General features: G+C 39.8%; 4 protein-coding genes across 7 annotated transcripts; all 4 read right to left on the bottom strand.

Moving 5' to 3' along the window:
* Positions 1-686: 686 nt before the first annotated feature.
* On the bottom strand, positions 687-4863 carry LOC131326800 (DNA-directed RNA polymerases II, IV and V subunit 3-like). Its single transcript, XM_058359683.1, has 3 exons — positions 3656-4863; positions 2065-2302; positions 687-1202 (listed from the first exon to the last, which is right to left on the bottom strand). The coding sequence occupies exons 1-3, from the start codon at positions 4102-4104 to the stop codon at positions 930-932; spliced, it is 960 nt and encodes a 319-aa protein (XP_058215666.1). The 5' UTR covers positions 4105-4863; the 3' UTR covers positions 687-929.
* A 5611-nt stretch (positions 4864-10474) lies between these two features.
* On the bottom strand, positions 10475-12077 carry LOC131326799 (GDSL esterase/lipase At5g03980-like). Its single transcript, XM_058359681.1, has one exon. It carries the CDS (start codon positions 11644-11646, stop codon positions 10606-10608), a length of 1041 nt encoding a protein of 346 aa, XP_058215664.1. The 5' UTR covers positions 11647-12077; the 3' UTR covers positions 10475-10605.
* Positions 12078-12972: 895 nt separating this feature from the next.
* Positions 12973-16217, bottom strand: LOC131326804 (ADP-ribosylation factor 1-like). 4 transcript variants are annotated; one of them, XM_058359691.1, is made up of 6 exons: positions 15708-16034; positions 15350-15597; positions 15121-15191; positions 14488-14607; positions 14106-14224; positions 12973-13419 (listed from the first exon to the last, which is right to left on the bottom strand). In XM_058359691.1, the coding sequence occupies exons 2-6, from the start codon at positions 15495-15497 to the stop codon at positions 13281-13283; spliced, it is 597 nt and encodes a 198-aa protein (XP_058215674.1). In that variant the 5' UTR covers positions 15498-15597; positions 15708-16034; the 3' UTR covers positions 12973-13280. The 4 variants fall into 4 exon arrangements, with proteins under 4 accessions (XP_058215674.1, XP_058215673.1, XP_058215672.1 ...); XM_058359690.1 differs by lacking the exons at positions 15121-15191; positions 15708-16034 and adding an exon at positions 16077-16217 and having other exon boundaries at positions 14488-14611; XM_058359689.1 differs by lacking the exon at positions 15121-15191 and having other exon boundaries at positions 14488-14611; positions 15708-15863.
* On the bottom strand, positions 16212-20821 carry LOC131326806 (stress enhanced protein 1, chloroplastic). Its single transcript, XM_058359692.1, has 4 exons — positions 20650-20821; positions 20453-20557; positions 16735-16913; positions 16212-16499 (listed from the first exon to the last, which is right to left on the bottom strand). The coding sequence occupies exons 1-4, from the start codon at positions 20693-20695 to the stop codon at positions 16395-16397; spliced, it is 435 nt and encodes a 144-aa protein (XP_058215675.1). The 5' UTR covers positions 20696-20821; the 3' UTR covers positions 16212-16394.
* Positions 20822-22118: the final 1297 nt, after the last annotated feature.

Consider the following 22118-nt stretch of genomic DNA (forward strand, 5'->3'; position numbering starts at 1 on the left):
GATTCTCGAGTCGTCTAACTCTCATTGGAAGTACTTGAACCGGACAGATATTCACACTGATGGAGGAGTTAAGTTTATTTGGTTTGTGTGAAAATGCCTTGATGAGAAGTAGAGGTTATTTCCGCAAGAAAGCATGATTCAATATCCTTGTGGACATAATGGCCCACAAACGAGCATAGCAAAACATTTCTCAAAAGACAAGCATGTTAATAATCTTATGTATTCTGATAATGAGTACTGAAGAATAGAGCACCAAAAAATTCTTTCCTTTCTGTTGAGTAGGGTTTGGAATTGGATTTTGAGTCTAACCCTAACCAGACACTGTCCAGAGGCCAATGGAGCAACATTCTAACAAAAGGGAGAAAACAACTAATGTTAGTAATTCCATGTGCCTCCAGAGGAGGGGCACAAATGAAGAAAGTTGAGCTATGCAAGGTTAAAAAAAATGACCAAAAAATAGCAAACAAACGTCGCACAAGTGCCCAACAATACAATTCTAAAACCTAAGGGATACGCAACCAACAATACAAAAAGTAACCCATTCATTCAAGTAATGCATCAAGTGAACCAGAACATGAAATACCAAGGGCAGCACAAGATGGTCTAAACAGAGCCTGCATTAAGACAATATCCTAGGTAAATGCACTCCTGCTGCTGCTGCTGCTTTTTTTTTTGGAACAGAGAAATGGGTAAATGCACTTCAAGCGAGCTTAATTCAAAAGCATGAAACACGTTCAGCTAGACAAGTGCAATAAGTTAATTGTTACCATAAGTTTGAAAACAGAATACAGACGATAAAATTAGTATCCTTAACTACTCACGAACTTGCAGGGAGCAGCGAGCCACAACGATTCAAGCACATCTCAGAAAAGAAAAGGAAGTAATTTGAATATCCTAAACCAACCAAGGATTCTGGTCAGACAAACAGATTACCCTCCTCGCATATGTGCACCCAGCTCACCAAACTGTTCATCCGCTTCTACGGTATCCTCCGATAGGCGTACTGCATCCAGCTTTTGTTTGAGAATATCTATTGCATTGGACACCAGCTGAGAAGCTTTGATAGCGCCAGTTGATTCCACCGTGAATATAAAACTGTCTTCTTTGGCATATATCTCTACTAATCCTGGCTTCCCCATCGCCTCTGCTTTCTTGATCACTTCATCATCGTATGCATATGCCTCAGGATCAACGACTACAACCTGGCAGAAAACAAAAATTATCAACAGTTCCTGTCAGGCCGTCACTTGGGTTGGAAAGCAACATTCAAAAACAAATGCATTTGAAAAACAGAATCCACAGAAACAGGTATTTGTAGCATCCACAGAAAATGTTAAGGAAACAAGTTGTTTCTTATGTACATGAGTTGTTGTTTGTTCCATGGAGATGCAGTTGGATGAGCATCAATTCGTTTAACTGCCATTCCTAACAGTGCAGACAGCCAGACACAACAAGATTGTTGCAATGTTGAAATCCTTCCAACCGATAAGATAGGACAAAATGTAGTAGTCCTGTACTCATGTTCAATAGAAAAGCCAACATAATAACTGGTTTTGAGATAATCATATCACACATACACACTGACACATGAATACCCAGGATTAAGAAAGCATCCAAATGACCTTCTAAATAATTAGGAGAATGTTTTCCTCTCTTATATGAAATTACTGATGGAAATAAGTTTGACAAGACTGCCCATGTCACATAAGTAGGTTGCACCATTCAATACTCCAAGCTAAAATACAACCCCAGGGTAAAATTAACAGAAATGTTTGGTCACGTTACCATAAATTACATTGCATGTCTAAAGTAATAGAACAAATATGAGAAATAAATTTCCATCCGCCTAAGCAATCATCAAACCAGTGAGCACAGTGTGGAGCTTAGAAAGTTAGAAACATTAAAATACTGATTACTCAAAGGGGAGAACACAATGTTAGACCCAATAACCCTAAAAATCAGTTGTAAGAACCCAACTGATAAATGCCAAACCGTGCAATTAGTCTCAGGGGCATTGAAATGTTACTGTTGCAACAACATAAGCACAATGAAATTTCAAACAACCTGCTGAGAGGGTGCATCAATGTCAAACACTTTGGTTGGACTACTGTCAACCCAACCCTGTTTCTCCTCCAGTGTTAAAGTATCCATCATATCTTCATTGATATGAATCTCCGGCTCATACATAAAAGTAACAGTTGCTGCAGGTGACCATTTGGCATGGTCTTTTCCAATGCCTTTTCTGGCTATGGCTCTCAGCCTCAGTTCTTGCCCACGGCGTAATTTCACGATGATAATTCCCCTGCATAAACAGTATACAAGTAAATTAGTAATTACTCAGTCCTCCCAGAGTACCACTCCTACCATGTAATCCCAAGTCCTCCCAGCAACTAATATGGAGGGTGGGATGCAATGACTCACTTTTGTTGGGTAGTGGGGAGACAAGGGGTGACCATTTAGTGTGAGTGGCGATCATTCGTTTGTCAAGAATAGCATGTAGGCAAACATTGTACTGCGGGCATTGTCTACTTGTTACTCCTGCAGCTGTTAATAATTTTCCTGACTATAAAACTACTCTCAAGTTTGACCATTCAGAATTCTGTTGAAAATTGCATAGTTGGATAAAGCCTATGAGTTGATCACAACGAAATCTAAGAAACCTGACAACAACGAAGATCTCTGAGAAAAAAATCAAAGAAAACACATAGGAAAAATATTTTGAGGTAGTTTAGGATCGCAAAAACGAAGTACGCCACGATTCAAAAATGAATTCCATAATATAAATGGCTAGTGGACTGTTTGTTCTGAGTGATTTGGTGACAAACAATAAGAAACGAAGGGCAAAAAATTAACCCTCTCCCATGTTTAGATTCTGAATTAGGTGGAATCTGGTAAGAAAGGAGGGAATTACACATTTCTTATCTACCAGGTTTGTTTTTCACTATTTTTTGTGAGAAATAAGGTCTGTATGTTTACAAGTACTAAACTGCCCATGAAAATACATGTATCCTATCTCTCAATGCACGCATTGCTTTCCACAATCCGTTATTCAAGTCTTTTCTCATGCATCGCTAAACTACCCAGCAAAATACAAGTGAAGAAAGGAAATGCCACATCTATCCCTTCCTCTCATGCATTACTATCTAGCTCATCCAAACTTAAGAAAACACAAAAACAGTGAGAAAGGGAGAGAAACAATGTAGGGATTTCAAACCAAATGGTGAGAAACCTAAATGGACCAACAAAATTCGCTTTTCCTCCATTTGTCATCCTTTCTCCCCATTTCTCACTTCTTTTAGTTATCCAAACAAGTGATAGGCTTCAAAGTTGTAAGCTTTCTGATAACACCAATAAGGCAATCATATACATACAACTTCTATTCCATTATGCTACCATTGAATTTTTAACTCCAGCTATGCCGTGCTTAGAGTCTTTATCTTTTTTACAGCCGGTCCCAAGCCCAGATAAAGGAGGTGGGTTGTGTGTTAGATCCTTATGACATGAATCCTAATATGAATACAAGAGCCATCATCCCAATAGGTTCGGTTTGGTTTGGTTTTTATTGAATTTTTCTGTGGCATTTTAAAGATATTGCTCGAATATCATTAAGAAAGCAGCGCATGAACTCCAAATCCAAAGAAAAAAACATGGGTACCTCTGTTCAGAATTCTCAATACCAGATCCAGAATCCGAGAAATCGACAGGAACAACCGTATGGTCGGAGCTGTACAAGTCCTTGCTCGTGACGTCTAGGGTTTGGTCGTTGATGCACTTGGCCCTGAGGTGGAACTCGACGGAGCAGAACTCGCACTGGCCGTCGCCGTCGCAGGCGTCGCAGTCGCGGGAGAAGCGCATGGACATGGCGCGGTCGCTGGTGAGGGGGATGAGGCCGAGGCGGTGGGCGATGAACTCGTCGTTGAGGACGGAGGAGTTGACCTCGATCTCGACGAGGTCGATGGCCACGGTGGGGACCTCCGCGATCATCACGCGCCGGAGGGCGTTGGCCAGGGAGGCGTCGGTGGAGTGGAGCTCGAACTTGCAATAGTCGTCTTTCAGCTCGCGGATTTTTACTGTGGGGAATCGCTGGTATGATGCGCCCTCCATTGCTTCGTCCCTCCCTCTCTCTCTCTCTCTCTCTCTCTCCACTGTGGCCTGTGAAGTCTAAACCCTTGGTTTTGGGGGGATTGGGGTTTTTGTTTGTGCTACCTAGACCCAAACAAACTCACACGGTTTGTGTCGGGTTTTTTTTTTATAGAAAATTAGAGGCCGCCCTTGTTTTTTAGCATCGGTTTGAACTCAATCCTGAATATTATTTTCGAACCTTATTTCCGAACCTGCATAGGCTCGGATATGTTATATACTTTTTTGCCCTTTTTATTCCGCCTCTTGACTAAATATCTCCATCATCAACAAATCCTCTCTCTCTCATCTCGATCTCACCACCACCACCACTGATACCAGATTCCCATTCAAGAATAGATTATCCGACGGCCGTTCAAGAACAGATCGTTCAAGAATGGACGTGAAGTTGAACTCTTTTTTTCTCTCATTCGAACGAACAGTAGAAAAGTTGAATAGCACTCAAACAATGAGGCTTCAAATCGTTCGCCAAGCCGAAGCGAGCTCAACCGCCGACAAAGTGCCGGAGAACCCCTCGATGGGGATGTGGCAATTTGGATCCGAGACGGCGGAGGAGTTGCTGCATGCCATGACAGTCGTCTCGATCGAAGTCGGTGCACAATATTTCTCTAAACTCAGAGATGATGTTCGTTTCAAACTCTAAACTCACCTGCATTCTCTCTCTCTCTCTCTCTCTCTCTTTATGTTCAAGAAGGAGACAGAGTAGATGAACAATTATCAAACCCAAACCAAGAAAAGCAAACGAATTGAAAAAGTTTTTGTGGACTTTATTAGGTAGGTACAGAGAAATGGTGGCGGAGGATTTTCTCTATTTTCTTTTAAATATTTTAATTTTTGGCCTTAGTTTTTTATTATTATTACTACACTTGGTTAGATTTTAGCTGAGTGTTACGAATTTGTTTAATTTTTTGGTACTTCTCAAAATTGTTTAATTTTTGTTTATGTGTGTATTTTCTATGAGAATTATTTATTTTCCATGAGATTTGTGTATTTGTCCATAAGAATTATGTATTTTTCATGAGAGCAGTGCATTTTCTATGAGAATTGTATATTTTCTGAGAGAATTGTCTATGAGAATTGTGTATTTTAGATGAGAACTGCATATTTTCTATGGAAACATTGTATTTTTCTATGAGAACTATGTATTATCCACAAGAACTGTGTATTTGTCTATGAGAATTGTGTATTTTCTATGAGAACTGTGTATTTTCTATGAGAACTGTGTACTTTTCTATAAGAACCGTGTATTGTTCATGAGAACTATTTATGTGAACTGTGTATTTTCTTTCAGAACTGTGTATTTTTCTTTGAAAATTGTTTATGAGAATTATGTATTTTCTATGAGAACTATGTATTATCTATGATAATTGTGTATTTTCTATGAGAACTATGTGTTTTCTTTGAGAAATGTGTATTTTAGTGTGTGATGAGACTATGTGAACTGTGTATTTTCTATGAGAATTGTGTATTTTATGTGAGAGCTGTCTATGAGAATTGTATATTTTCTATGAGAACTGTGTATTATTCATGAGAACCATTTATTTTTCTATGGGAACTGTATATTTTTCTATGAGAACTGCGTATTTTTCTATGAGAACTGTGTATTGTCCATGAGAATTGTCGATTAAAATAGTGTATTTTCTATGAGAACTATATATTTTTTATGAGAACTGTGTATTTCAGTGTGTAATAAGACTATTTGAACTGTACATAATTCAGTTCACATAATTCAGTTCTCATAATCAGATCACAAAGTTAGTTCTCTATGAGAACAGTCACTTCTTATAGCCAATTCTCATAAAACTGAGTATGAAAACTGACAGTTCTCATAGAATTGACTATGAGAATTGATAGTTCACATAATCAGTTCTTATAGCTCAGTTCACATAACGAGTTCTCGTAGAACTAACTATGAGACTTGACAATTCTTATAGCCAATTCACATAGCCAAGGGTATTTTTGTCCGAAATAATATAATTCAGGAATTGATTCTAAAAATATAACTCTCATAGCCTCAGTTCTCATAGCCATAGTTCAAAAGTATTTTTGTCTAAAATAATATGTTAACTTGGGCTATGTGAATTGGCGGGGATATTTTTGTTCGAAATATTATGTTAACTGGCTATGAGAATTGGCAGTTCTCATAGCCAATTCACATAGCCAAGGGTATTTTTGTCCGAAATAATATAGGTCAGGAATTGATTTTAAAAATATAAATTTTATTAAAAATGGACATGTACACAAAAAGTTAAAAAGAATGGGCAAAATAGTAAAAATGCATGAAAAGTAAAAAAAATGACTGAAATAAAGAAGGAATATTTTTGTCAGGACTAAATTAAGTCAGAACCTACTTTTTAGGGCCGGCCTGAAAATTCCCCCTTTTTTTTTTTAACGAAATTGATATGCATAAATGTCACCTTAAAAATAGCGAAAATCCTATGTGTACCGACCATTTTGGACCGAAACCGTACCGACGGCCGCGCGCGGCCGTCTCCGGCCACCGGACGGCCGATCCGAGCCGTCCAAAAGTTTTTTTTTTTAAAATTTTTGGACGGCTCGGATCGGCCGTCCGGTGGCCGGAGACGGCCGCGCGCGGCCGTCGGTACGGTTTCGGTCCAAAATGGTCGGTGTATATAGCAGTACTCTAAAAATAGTAGGAATAATTTAAAACTTGTCAGTTTTTTTTTTTTTTTTTCATAACTTAGGGCTTGCTTACGTGTATCCTTGTGCTAGTTATGGAGGCATAATTTTTCCGCTCACTTGTGAGATTCCATTTAAAAGCGGAGCATAGTTCTGTATGGGCTAATCTCATGTTTCCGGACTAACTGATGTTCAACTTCTACTAGTCTTGAGAGCCTAATTATACCACTCATTTGTGGAGAGTCTAGTTAAAATCAAAGCAAATCTCTGTACGAATTAGCCTCAGGTGTCTGATCCGGCTTTCCCTCACCTTTTACTAGTCTTGAGGGCCTAATTTCACCTCTCACCTGCGGAGAGTCCGGTTCAAATTGAAGCAAAACTCCATACCGAGTGGCTGAATTAACTCCATACGAAGTGACTAAATTAATTCAAATATTGGAATGAAAATACCGAAGGTATTATATGTTTAGGAATTTTATTCTTAATAATCATATTCTTATTCCTATTCAAGAAAATTCCTAGAAATTATATTCCTAACAATCATATTCATATTCGTACCGAAGATTTCAATCATCCAAACATAGTAGTTTAGAGATGTAATTCAAAGACGTTCACTTTTGCGCTCCAATTCATGCACCGCTCGCAAATTATATGACTTGGGCTTTGACCGAACATTTTTCTTTGGTATAACCTGGCCGGACAGGCTATACCATGTTTACACGGGCTGGATAGCCCGGGCTGAACAACGCGAGTTGAAGCCCACCCACTCAAACTTCCCAGTTTGCTACGAACACCAATTCTCGCCTGCGAGCGCGCGCTCTCTCTCTCTAGTGAACCCATGATGGGATGGTTGCGCACCAATGCACCGTCATTTAGTTGTGTAGTAGAGAGAAAGGTGCACAAGTCCGAAAGATCGGAATCAAGGCCCTGTAGTGCAATCTGTAAACTGCATCTGAACCGTTCATCTCGACAATCAATAATTCATATATGTTTATTTACTCTTTTCATCCAAATATTTTGATGCCTCACTTAATTACAAACTCACGTTTAACAATTGTTTGCACCAATGGGAAAGACTAGCTGAAAGGTAAGATTTGTTCAAGAATTCTTTACGTTTTCTTTCTCGCTACAAACATTTCCCATAGATACGGCACACTACATTTTCCATTCTTATTATGCTGGTGTTTTCAATAGATCTTGTCGTAATTGAAATAAATGCACCAATTTTATTTGGATATTGCGATTGGGCTGGTTTGTGAGGACGCTGGGGGGCTGCTGTCCCTGAATTCAGGCCCACTCCGGTCTCGCTCCGATGATCGGAAGCGTTTACTTCGTAGAGCTCATCGAGTAGAAGAACTATGCAAAAAATCAGCTTAATTGAATATCATTAAGTACCTGATCGGAACCTATATAACTCTCGGTCCATGGGTTACTGTGGATTTGATCCAGTGTTTCGGATCCATTCTTTTCAAAATAAAAAGGTTCCGATCATGCACTTAATGATATCCAATTAAGCTGATTTTTTGCATAGTTGTTCTACTTGATGAGCTCTACGAAGTGAATGTTTCCGATCATCGGAGTGAGGCCGGAGTGGGCCCCGAATTCGGGGACAGCAGCCCCCCAGCTTTCGGTTTGTGAGGTGCCAACCCTTTGAATAATTTCTAAATGCATGTTTACTGCATTCTTATTTAAAGCAAGCCCGTTTCGCTAACTCAAATAAATACTTATTTTTATTTTTAAATTAAAAAGTGATATATTGTGAGAGAATGATCTGTCTCGTAAAGCGAGAAATAAATATGTAGTACCAAACACACACACACACACGATATGCGAATAGAAAACAGTAAAGAATCAACGCATAGAATTTACGTGATTCTCCAAACCCGGGTATATCGATCCATGAGAGCGAGAGTAGCTTCTGTTTATTATCAATCAGTCTGAAACAGGATTTACAATATAGACTATTTATACCTACTATATTCTAATCACAATTCAGTATTTGGCTTGTATCCTAAAAATATCCCTATACCATACCGCGGGGGGCCCGCACCCCCAACCCATTTTGCTGGACCCGTGATGGGCCAATTGCCCTCACTCTACTTCGCTCCACTCCGCTCCGTTCAGGCAACTGGCCTATTTTGAGAATTCTTCTGTATCTCTTCATACTTAACATATGGGCTACAGTTAACAAAGTACTTAAAAAATAAGAATTTTAGCGGAATAGGTCTCAAAAGCTTGTTATAACTTTTACTTGTTTTCCCAAAAGAAAGAAACATTTTTGGCTTCATCCCAAGAGACTATCATTATGGTGAGAACTTCAACTTCTCCATCTGTTGATGTTGAAATTCTACGGATAAATATCCCTTGTTTTAGATGAATAATTTTGATAGTGCTTTTTGTTGGAAACTTCTCTATTGCTACTACTATCATTTATCAAGGAATGGTGCTAAATGCAGGGAGTCTAGTGCTTGAACTCCTATTTCAATTTGATTTTCAGTCTTCTTACAATTACGATTTTGTTCTCCTTCAACATTTTTTTTCAATCTATTTCCATTCGTTATAAGGGCAAGTACGTTTTTATTTTTTATTTTTATTGGCATAAGGACGTTTCCTACGGCTATTCCCATTCTTTCATGGTTGTACGTACTTTCTATTCATCATGATATGGCAAATAAATGCGAGTCCTAAAGGTTATGTCTTTACCATCTTAAAGATATGGGTTCACCTTGCCCTAATGGCTATTTGTAGTTAAGGGATGATATAAGTGATGCCTTCCATTTTTTTCTGTTCCTTATTCGTGTGAACTTCGATTGACGTCTGTACTAGATTTTCACCTGCGAACACACGCATGGACTTGGGTCGCATACATTCAGGCTGGAATGTTAGTGATCAATACAGCAGACCACTTGTTTTTGCAGAAACCGACAAGGGTCCAATGTCCGCGAATGAATCTTTCCGTGTCTCAACAGTTTGATAGCTGGGAGGATATGGAGAAGGAACTTGGAACCGCGCATATGAAAAGCTTGTTCCATGCAAATAAATATGGAGACCATGCCCTTCTGTAAGTAACACTTTATTTATTTCATTCTTTGTGGTTCAGGAGCATGAACCAAAAGCTCACTTGCCTTGATGAAAATTTGGCCACAACATCTGCCTATGGCTTCCATGTTTTGGTTGCTCACACCCTGTTGTTTTGGTTGCTCACACCCTGTTTCATTCGCTAGACAGTTGTAAGTTTTAGTTCCAGAATTTTTGGAAAAAACATTGATGCACTCGAGATACCATGGAAAGAGAGTAATTTCACGAACAGTCTTCGTTGCTTCTTCTTGTCAAAATTACTATTATTTGTGTTACGTTTGAGTTTCAAGCTTATGTATGGCAAAAACGCACGACACAATTTCAGTATAGTACTGGTCCACCATATATTGCGAAAAGATGTCTCAGTTGACAACACGATAAGCACAATTGATTACTTTTCCTGTTTCTTTTCTCTCTTTAATTCATTCGTCATCTTCCTCGTAAGGTAGCAGTCTTATTGTTCTTGATCAAAAATCATGTACCGAGGAAATTATACCGTCACTGAGAAATCTGTGTCTAGCCTAAAAGAGATGCATTTCAAGAACTCTCTTTCTTTTTCTCAAATGGATACCAAATGGGGGCTCCCTTTCTTCAAGAAAAATATTTTTCATTGCTGCATAATAATCATATCCACAAACATCGTAAATCAGTATCCACAATTGTTACTAAAATTTACAAGTTTTGTCAATCAAATTCTATCTGACACTAAAACTCAGCGAAAGGTCAATTAGAACATCTCTTCACCAGCTACTTCATTGTGCAATGCATAACCTCTGGAAACTTGAACTCAGGATACACAAAACCTCTTCCAGCCACGAACGCTTCCACTACGTGCTTCGACGCCTCTTGAGTAAGATGAAACCCGTCCCAATGCACGTACTCTGCAGGATTCGAGCACACGTTAACGCCTTGATTTGTGCACGTCTCCTTCGGATGAAAATTGTAAGGATCCCCGAATCCACAGCAAGCCTTCGTCAACGTTTCCTTTCTGAACCCCAAAAGCACACGATTCCGAAGCAGAGCCATGAATGCCTTGTAGTAGTCGCCGTACACAATCTGAACCTGAGGGAACTCCAGCCTTAGCTCCATCAGTGCTTGTCGGAGATGATCGTTGTGGAGCCTTGAGAATGCATCGAGCCCTCTGAGGCAGTTGTTCGAATCGTACTGCATCCGGTCTTTGTTTCGTAGCAATGTCAAGTAGCCGGGGAGACACCCCATCGGTGAAACTCCGGTGACAAACAGATGGGTCGCTCCGGCATTCATCAGTTTCCTCATAGTGTTCTTGATACCCTCAACCACCTTCGGTACATAACGGGATACCTCATCTATGGATTTCCCTTGTAAGAATGCAAGCTTGTAGTCATTAGCACCGAGTTGTTCCAGGAACAAGATAGCCCTCTGAAGATCCTCCTTGGTTGCGAAAAAGTTTTTAATCTGTGTGTGTAGGGATTGCATCAGAGGATGCCGGGGGAACTGAATGTCTCTCTCCACAAAGAAGTAGGTGCTCATGACGGTGGCTCCGGCGGTTGCGAAGGATGCGCCCTGGGTGGATTCAGTACCGGAAGATCCGCTCGCGTAGGATTTGGGAGATGGTAAATGGAAAGCCGCAGCGAGGTGATCGGACATGGTTGAACTGTCGGACGTGGAGGAGTCTCCATCGCCAAAGGTGTATATGGAGGTGAAGGGGCAGCCTTTTACTTGAGCGGTGGATGGAACAGGGAGGGAAGACAGTAGTAGGGTCACAACGAGGAGACAACGGAGGAGGGTGGTGGTGGTGGTGGAAGCCATTGGATTGGAAGCAGAAACCCAAGAACGACAGATATCACAACTAGAGAGAATGAATGAAGAAAGGGAACAATGATAATAAAGAGTACCTTCGAAGTTGTTGAGAGAGAGAGAGAGAGAGCAGATGAGTTGAATGAAACTTTGGAGGCTAAAATAGGGTTTGTGGGTTAGCTTCACTGTATTTATAGAGACATGAAAGCGTGTTTTTGGAGCGGTGTCGAAGCTATGGTTGTAACAGACAGTGGCAATCCTAAGCAGAGTATACTTGCTTTGGCGGCTGTTTTACTTGATCCCCAATTTTCAGCCTTTTTTTTTAATTTTATTTTTCGTTCTCTACAAAAGCAAATCAAAATCACTGAATACGAAAAAAAATAAGGAATTCATTTTCATATGAAAAAAGCTTGCCAAACATATGGCATTGAAAAACTTTTAGTAAATTCAAATTTTTTTAAATTTTTTTGTGTTCAATTAGCAAAAAAGTTATGGAACCCACAATGTTTTTTTTTTTTTTTAAATGTTAATTTATCCACTGGAAACAAATCCTTGCCAAAAATGAAGATTTTAAATTTTCTTGCAAAACTCTTTGTCAAGAGAATGCACATAGGGAAACAAAAAAAATTTCCTTGAGGAAACATTTTCCACTTAACATTTCGGACAACCAAATAGAGCCTTATGAGCTCTAGATTTCCTTCACATTAATAACAGTACTATTTCCACATGGATACCATATACGGATTAATTAGTTTTCATCCTGCCAAAGGAAGCAAATCAGTTGAGAACAGTTCTTTACTACCCTACTTTCTGGCTAGACCCGTTGGCTGCCATCATCAACACTTGCACTGCACACAAAACTGTTGCCGATAAACAGAATGAAAGAACATTTAAGAAGGCAAAAAAGAGGAAGCCTAAAGCTTCACCTGGGCCTCAATCCATAGTGATCTGGTTGTAAGATTCTGGTTGAGTCATTTTTAATTGTTGCAACCGTCTCTTGCTGTTTTTGTTGTTCCGTATAATAGGTTTGTGAACATGCACGGTTGGTAAATGAGCCGGAAAAGTTGAGTCAATCTTAATAAGATTTAATCGAACTGATCTCAAGTAGTTAAAAAAATTTAATTGTCACAAGCTGAACGCGACAAGTAATAGCTTGTTTAGGCAAAATTTGGGGACTTAAACAAATTTCAATAAACATTCTCGCTTGGATTGTTTTACGAAACAAACCGAACTCAAATGAGCTTTTAAAAGAGCTCAAGTAGCTTGGTTCATTTTATGCCCTACATGTTGTGAACAAGAATTCCCTGTGATGTTGCTTCCAATTATGACGTCACCCACTAAATAAATAAAACAGGGGAAATAAGGGCTTCTTATACTCAATTAGTATTTCCAAGTTCAACATGACCTCAGTACCCATTAAGCATCTGTACTTGCCTTGATTACTATTATGTTTAAAAAGCACAAAAATATATTGCAACAAGTAGAATGCCTAGTTAGACAACGCCTGATGGGGAGAAAATGGACGGCGAAGAACTGTAGGTCTGATCTCGCCCACATTATGCACGAGGGATCCTTGAATGAGTCTCAAGTCCATTCTAGTGCTCTCATGCAAAGGTGGCCATGGGTTGATAAGGTTTTCTGATTTATTAGTCCCTTCCATTTTGAAAAGCAGCAGTGGAAGAGCATAGGCAGGCTGTTGGTGCTGTGTAGGGGATGTTGGTGACAAGCCAATCAAGACCCTCATAAAGCCCTTGGCCAGAGGTAGCTGAAGTACCCTGGATATACCTGTCCAGAAAATGCTTGATCAATCCAGCAATCCAACCCTATATGCCTAAACTACAACACAGGAGAAAGAAGGAAACCCAAACATGAGGCGGTGTTTGGATCGTGAATTTGTCGGAGGGCTTTAACATGGACAGAATTAAAATAATAATGTCTTTTATTCTTATCTTTTTCGTTTACCTTCTCCTTTCCTTTTCCGTTATTACAGCTGTGTTGAAGAAGTAAATTAAAAGCAACAGCCTACTAATTTCCATGGAACATTGGCTGAATTTTATGAAGTGTCAAGCAAGGAATGTGTCCCCAAAGCACCCAAATCAGTTCGTCTAGAGTTTTACAATAAGAATGAAATCATGTGAAATTCAACCATGAAACCGAAGAGAAACGATAATCCCTCTTTGCATGAGGTCACTATCTCCAGAGCTTCATCTCAAGTTGGTCATCCAAATTACATGCATTATGTTTCACCACAGCTATTGTCACTTTTAGTATATCATAGAGGTTTGATCAATAGCATCTCACACATCATACCAGCTGGCCGTACGGCACAAGTCAAGCAATACGGAAATAACTAGACATAATCACAGATTAAAGTTACTGTAGTAGTTAACAAGTTAAGCAGAATATAAAACTTGAAACAGAAAAGTCAAGGCACAAAAACATGAAATTAAGAGGGATGCTGTACTACTCACCACCGTTGCTGACGAAGCGAATGCAGGCAAAGTTTGTCAGCAACCTCAGAAGCACACATAGCATCCGGAAGGTCTTGCTTGTTCGCAAAAACAAGTAGGGTTGCATCGTGTAGTTCGCCCTGCATCACAATTGAAAAAATCTATACTTATATATGAGTGCATAACATCTACAGACCTTGATTGTACTAGTACCAACAGGTCCTTGATGACAGGGATGATAGCAAATGCCCCAGAAGACCTCTGACCTGTCCCAACCCCTCATGGAAATGCCACACCTCGTGCAGCTCCAAAAGGGACTAGGAGCCTAGGAAACATGATCCCACCCCTTGATATTTTGTGCCTTTCAGAAGATAGTACTCAAAACCATGAGATGATCACCCACCTCACCCAGAATCTGATGCAGCTCATTTCGAGCTTCTGAGATTCTTCCTCTATCATTGCTGTCCACCACGAAAATGAGTCCCTGGGTATTCCTAAAGTAATGTCTCCACAATGGCCGAATCTATCTAGCAGCAGCAAAACACACTTAGTTGATGTTCAGTAGACAACAAGAAAAGGGGCAAGTGTTTTCCATTTTTATATAGGTTTTCTTTCATAAGTAGCATTTTTCTTAGTGCTTTTTTCTTTACGCAGTAATAGGAAAATGACTTCAATATTTGGACAATGGAAGGGCCAATACAAGCAAAATAGAAGTCTTTGCAGAATAAGGGAAAAGAATAAAGAAAAAAATCCATTGAGAAGTTCTAGATTCATCACATAAAAGGTGCAGATTGTTGAAGAAGTCGGGAGGCCATTGGACATCATGGGAATGTATATATGATGTATGCTTCATGTCTCCAGCTCTTTTTCTTGGTTGTTCCTAAGTCATGGCTCCAGGATTTGATCAGCTTTCTTAGTAATTGGTATTGCCTTAAAATTCAATTTCCTTTCTCTTACGGACACCAATTTTCAAAATCATTCAGTCCCTTAGCTAAAACAGAAATGAACAAAGTCAACAATTTCCTTGACTTTGTACCTTATCTTGTCCTCCTACATCCCACACTGTAAAGCTGATATTTTTGTACTCCACAGCTTCTACATTAAAACCTGTGCATCAAACCCAATTGTTGTCACATGCTATAAATAACTAATTTGATATTTGCGTCAAACAAAAGGTGTCATCGAACAGATGATCTCAATACTAAAACATAATCTGTAAAATACATGCCAAAAAATGTTTGCAACCTTCTCAGAATCACACATACCAGTTGTGGGTACAGCTGCAACAACATCACCCAGCTTTAACTTGTACAGGATGGTTGTCTTCCCTGAAGCATCAAGACCCAGCATCAGAATTTTCATATCACGCTTTGCAAGAAACCACTTTAGCTTTCGAGAGATGGAAGCACCCATGCTAGATCAATGTAACCAAAACAAATTTACGGCAATTGAGGACATTATATGTGAACAAGAGAAGTTTCATCTGCAGGATGAACCTCCACCTACAAAAGAACTTATGAAGAGAGCAAAGATGTTTTAGTAGAAACAAACATATGAAAGGAAATTTCTTCTATTCTAAGCAATCAAACAGACAAAAAAAGCAATGGGGAATGAGATTCTTACCAGGAGAAGAGACAAACAACAGACAGGATATTATTCCGAAGTACCAAAAAAAAAAACAACAGACAGGGAAGTTGTTTTCCTTTACTTCCAATACTACTTTCTGTCATTCCAGGAGAGAGATGAAAATATATTTGTGGAGATAGCCAAAACCCTGATTCCTGGTAACTTGAATTACAAGGCATAATATGTTTGGGCTTTGAAAAGATGCATGTCCACTTGCCAACATGTTGTCATTGTGAGCTACAAGATCCTCCTCAATAAGGATGAAATGATGCTCCTTCTAGAAGAAGTTGTCATTGCTACCAGATCCCTACGCCCCAGCTAATACATGAACCTAACTATGGAAGAATCATACTATGCCATGCCTACCATTGTTCCAAGAGCATTCTTGACCCTGAAGTAGCAATCTCGATATTGTAAGCGGAGCTAGAGAACCGTTCAGTATTCTTTCAGCTGCATATGCTCCTGGGTCTTAAAAATTAAAACCAACAATGTACAGCTGAATTCTGACAGAAATCACCTCGCATGGACAAGACATTACATGAATCATGAACGATGTCAATGTGTCACATTCTAAACGGTTGTAATTTTTGTGGGTAATCAAACAAAATTACATATATCAACAAGAATGTAACAAAGAAAGTATTCCAAAAGCTTCACGAGCACCAAGCAAAATCTTCGAAGTGATCAACCCTTAGAGGCAGATTGGAAGATAAATATTGCAGTCAAAACTCCCACCAATGCTGTAACTCCCAGTGCCACTGTTGGCAACGGGGATGTGAGCCCAAAATTCTGCAACATCAAAATTAAAATGGGTTGATAAGATGGTGACCTCAAGGTGTGCTACTTTTTGGAATGAGTGTGTTAGTGTGTTGGAGACAGAAGGAGAAGGATCCATCCGCGGAAAGAACCAATCAAGAGACCAAAACATGTACTCAATTTTAGTGTTCTTTCTTTCCCCCGCCTAAAGATGGTAGAGTTTGTATCTGGATTATACTAATAAACCATGAAATTTTTTGTGCTATACCTCCAGAAGTCCTTTTCCAGTTACTATTTCAACACTAATAGCTGTTGCAAAGCCAATCATCGCCACCCGCCCTAGCCATACATCCAAACCATTGCCATCCTTGGTGCTCAGATCACACCTGATGGAAAATGGTGTAGCTTTGCATGCAGTCTTCCTTTGACCAGCAATTCTCGACATCGCTGGAAAGGAAACATCAGCTATCACTAGGCCAACTCACAATTACAAATAACTTTTGACAGGACTATTTTGGAAAAGAAACCACTGTTCATTATATTAAGATATGTTATGGAACTATGCTAAGAAAGCTGAAAATTCTGAAACCAAAATCTTGCATTACTAATGGTAAGCCTTTATGTTTTGAAAGAGGATTCACATCTGGTTAATGAGTCAAACGAGTGATTTTGGTCAGTTGTGCCAAATTTCCCAGCTGTATTAGTATCCTAACGATGTAAAAAGTATGATGTTATATTCATCACCCTAGAAAATATGTTATTCAATTCTAATAACACTCAAGCTACTGAAAATAGATCAAAGAAAGATCAGCAACATTCCTTTGAAAGATAATTTCGATTCTGGTGTTAGGACCTATAACACCCCCCACCCCTAGCGTGAGAATTGTTGGGTTTTTGCTCATGTGATAATGGTTTGGAAAAGAAGAAAATAACAACAATGGGTGGCTGTGCATTTAATTGGCTCAAGATAATTTGCTCATTGGAAATACTCAAGTGATCAGTCAATAGCCGGCTGTTGTTCCAAGAGCCTTTGATGCTCGGCTCCAAAAGCATCTCGGCAGCACGAGTTTTTTTGGTGCTCCTTTTTTTCTTAGCATAAATGCCCATATATGTGGGGTTTGTGTGGTGAACGGGTGTGTGCCATGTGTGTTAAAGAAAAGTGTGTGAGGAGGCAGTCCATTTGGGGATTGTCGGGTACACCGGCCGTGAGGTGAGAGGAGAGTAGATGTGAGGGAAAAATAGAGATAGGGGGGTTAGTGAAAAACATTGTATTGAGCCATGGTGTTAGGAGCTCGATGGTGGGTTTTCATATCACAATGTAATCTCCTATTTTCCAAATAGTGGAATATCTCTCCCGTGGAGTAGGCATCGGGGACAAACCATGTAACTCTCGTTTGTTCTTTATGCATGTTTATTGTTTCTTTGTTATGTTTTCATTGCTGGTGTGGGATCAAGGTTTATCCCGAAAATTGGTATCTGATGGTTGACGACCTTTTGGGCAGACTCACACCAATTTGTTGGGCTAGCACGAAAACTCTCGATGGAGCAGAAAAATCTCAGGTGAATATTGATGGAGCAAGGATGTGGGCAGATAGGTAATGCCCACAACGTGGAGGCTCTCGATGGAGTAAGGTGGATGGCTCTCGATCGATGGAGTGGTGCGGTGAAGAGGCCTTGTTTGAAACTGGTGTTTGAGTGATACTGCACACACAAGATGAAAAGAAAAAAACAATGAGCAGGTGACCAGGCAAGTCACGGATGACTAGACGTTCTTGTGAAAGCTCCGGGTCATACAAGAAATGGAGGCTGATGATGGTAATGGTGCACAAAGCCGATTCTTTTCTACAACATTCCTATTCGTGGTGGTGTAGACACCTTGGGAGCTAGGTATGGATCTCTTGTTTAAGTTCAAGTATGAGAAAGAAAGTCACGATAGGCACGCGGTGAGGGGTGTGAGGCACCCGAGCATGGGGTGCATTTTCACAAATGCAAAAGGGGGTGTTTGTTGGGTTTTTGCCCATGTGATAATGGTTTGGAAAAGAAGAAAATAACAATAGTGGGCGGTTGTGTATTTAATTGGCTCAAGATAATTTGGTCATTGGAAATACTCAAGTGATTGGTCAATAGCCGGCTGTTGTTCCAAGAGCATTTGATGCTCGGCTCCAAAAGCATCTCGGCAGCTCAAGAGTTTTTTTGGTGCTCCTTTTTTGCTTAGTGTAAATGCCTATATATATGGGGTTTGCGTGATGAACGGGTGTGTACCGTGTGTGTTAAAGAAAAGTGTGTGAGGAGGCAGTCTCTTTGGGGATTGTCAGGCACATCAATCGTGAGGTGAGAGAGGAGAGTAGATTTGAGAGAAAATAGAGATATAGGGTGAGTGAAAAACTTTGTATTGAGCCATGGTGTTAGGAGCTCGAGGGTGGTTTTTTAATTTTCTTTTGGCACCAGTTAATATGGAACTTTACCCAGCTTTAATAGGACAACCCCAAGGAAATAAAGAAAAATGATTCTTGCATCAAGGAATTAAAAGCTATTTTGTCAAACATTGTCACTCATTGATTGAATCCATACCAAATATATGAACAAAGCCCGTATACCGTTCGATGATAGGATACCCTCATAAAAATCCCATATCATAGAGCATTTGTATCCCATGTGTTGTGCAGCGGGCCCCCGAAGGACCCAACCACAACCCAACGATCATTGATGGTCATGATATTGGGAAAACAACAAACCAAACATATCCGAAAAACAAACGGAGAAACCAAACCAAACAAAGAAAATGAATAACAGAGACCAAGATATACGTGGTTCGGCTTACGGATGTAAACTTACTCCACGGACAAGCGAAAAAGAGATGATTCCACTATGTGAAGAGAATGATGCTCCGAAGAGGTACAATGGTGACAAACAAAGCCCTCACAAAAAGACTCTCACCAACCCCAAAATACAAGTTCTCTCACCAAATAAAAAACTCGATTAGAATCTCTCACAAAATACAGACTCTCTCTCATCAAGTCCCACAAAATCCCTAGAGTTTTTAACCAAGAGACACAGACATGACCAGATGTCACACAAAAACAGATGAATCTCATGAAACCCTTTCAACTAGAAAGAATCGCCGAAATGGATGATCTTCCAGATGGCTTTGGCCTACAGAACCCACCATAGAGGGGGCAACCAGATGCAGATGTAGATCGAATGGTAGAACCCAAAGGTTCTACAGATGACACCCCCTAGGGGCCTCTCAGAGAGATTCACTCAAGAAGTCCTAACCCTAATGAGAGAGCAATGCTATATTAATAGTCACAGAATGCTTCCTAAAGTCAAAATCCTTGCCAGATTATATTTCCTTTGCATAGAGTCCAATTCTAATAAGGAAACTCCAAAACCAATCTTCAGGAAATCCAGAATATAACCAAAATCGGCCAAACCACGTGATTTCTGCCTTCTGCCTGGGCGGGATTTTCAGAGAGCACTGAGTTCAAAACCTGATTCGACCTCCTGGGCGGCCTTGAATCCCGCCCGGGCAGGATTTCCAGAGAACACACATATTGAGCAGAAAATCCCACACCATGAACATGTTCTTGACTAGTAAGAATAAACCTTCTCCTTGTATCTTATGAACAAAATTCATGCGTAAATTTGTTTGACAGTGGAGTGGAAGACAAGCCCAAGGGTTCATCTGGTTGGTTGGTTGGTGGGTTTGCTTCCCACACAATTGACTAGGGTTCAATTCTTGGGTCATGCCCAAGAAAGTAATTCCTTGCGACTTCCCTAGACATGGCATGGATGACTTACCTTTGACCGGACCAAGAGGGGACTAGTTGAGGTGCGCCTAAGCTGGTCCAACCATCGAACCAAAACAAAAGGAGCGAAAGACAGGGACAATTCGGTGGAAAAACATAGAGTATAAAATATTCCATTGGAACCTTGAATTAAAAATGTACACAGAGGAATATAGAGCTAGCAGTAAGAAAGCTCACAGAGCGGAGAACCAGTGGCGAAAGAATTCCCCATTCGAGCCACGTTCACCACGGTACGCCGAGTGATAGCACCAGGGATTTTTGCTGACCTCGACGCGAAAATTCCTGCAAAACAAATGAAATTCCAATAGATGTAAAGCTTATGGACGTGCACATACTATACTAATTTATATAATTTGAGGGAGAGAGAGAGAGACCATGGATGGAAGTATAGAGAGAGGAAGAAGCTTGAGTGACAGACATGGTTAGCTGAGAGAGAGAGAGAGAGAGGCGGGGTGGGGGTGTGGGGGGTTTACAGAAGAAGAAGCAACAGCTTTGGGACGATGACGCGGCGACGCCTCGCCTATCAATTTCTATCTCTCGAGCTTTCTATCCTGATTCATTACATCCACCCCCATTTATGCTCCTTCCACGCACTTTCAGGGGATCGATCAGTCACATTCACTTTGTTTGGTTTACATTTTAAAAAGTTATTTTAGATGTAATAAGCGATAATGAGTGGAGAAAGATAGTGAGAGATTTATTGAAAATTGTGCCGAGAGTAAAAAGTTACTCTAAACAATGGAAACCAAGTGGAGTGATTGAAATTCTTCAAACAATAATTCTAACACCAAACTCATTTACACACTCATTCACATGCAGGGGCAGAGGGATTAAGAGTCAAGAGAGGGTAGCTGACTCCGCTGCCTCCCCAAATTTTTTTAGAGATCGGTATAATTTTCACCAAATTTTTACTCATTTGACCCCCCTTTAAAATTCATTTTTGCCCCAACCCATATATTAGGGTTTTGTACTTAGGAAAAAAAAGAGTCAAAATAGAATTTCCACCCACAAAAATCTCCAAAACGTGAATAGCGTTTCATTCGTCCTTGCTCTTTGAAGAAAAAAATTAGGTTTCTCCGTTTCTGGAGAACGGAGAGATCTCTACGCTGTCGCGTCAACTCTTCTTCATCGTCTAAACAGGTACTAGTCTTCTTCTTCATACATGATTCAAATTTTCGACCCCACTTATCGAAAATTCTGGCTCCGTTTCTGTTCACACACCTATACTCACAATAAGAGTGGCCCACATGAGTGTGGGCCCACTCTTGTTGTGAGTGTGGATGTATAAATGGATGTGGTGGTAGAATGACTCTTCTTCAAAACGTCTTGCACTTTTGCTCTCAATTTTTTCACTGCGTTTGCTTTTTTTTTTTTTGTCAAACAATAGCAGATAATATTATAATTCCAACAAAAGATTACGTTACGTGAAAACTCGTTCTTAGACAAAAGATCAAGACAGCGGGGGTTTATCCCATAGACTATACACAAACCAACTTAACCATTCTCGCTGATTTTAATAATTTGAGATATGATTCAAACATCTCTTTATGCTTGCGAACGCAAATTATGTGAACTATGGCCGAAAATAGCCATCCTCATTTTATGTTGGCGTTAAAGTTTAAACATCGATCTATGTACTAAACTGGAGTAATTGAATTTTGTATACTTCTTTTTTTTTATTTCATCAACAATTGTAAATTACTTTACGTCCTAGATAGTATGAATTTATTCATTCCATTCCAATAATGTAAAAACATCAAGAGAGGCCTCCATCCTAACCCCGTTCGGGATGTCTCCTTGCCAGATAATAAGTTGGACTAAAGATAGGACGTACTTAGTTACC

Source organism: Rhododendron vialii, chromosome 5a (assembly GCF_030253575.1).
Source record: "Rhododendron vialii isolate Sample 1 chromosome 5a, ASM3025357v1".
Taxonomy (NCBI): domain Eukaryota; kingdom Viridiplantae; phylum Streptophyta; class Magnoliopsida; order Ericales; family Ericaceae; genus Rhododendron; species Rhododendron vialii.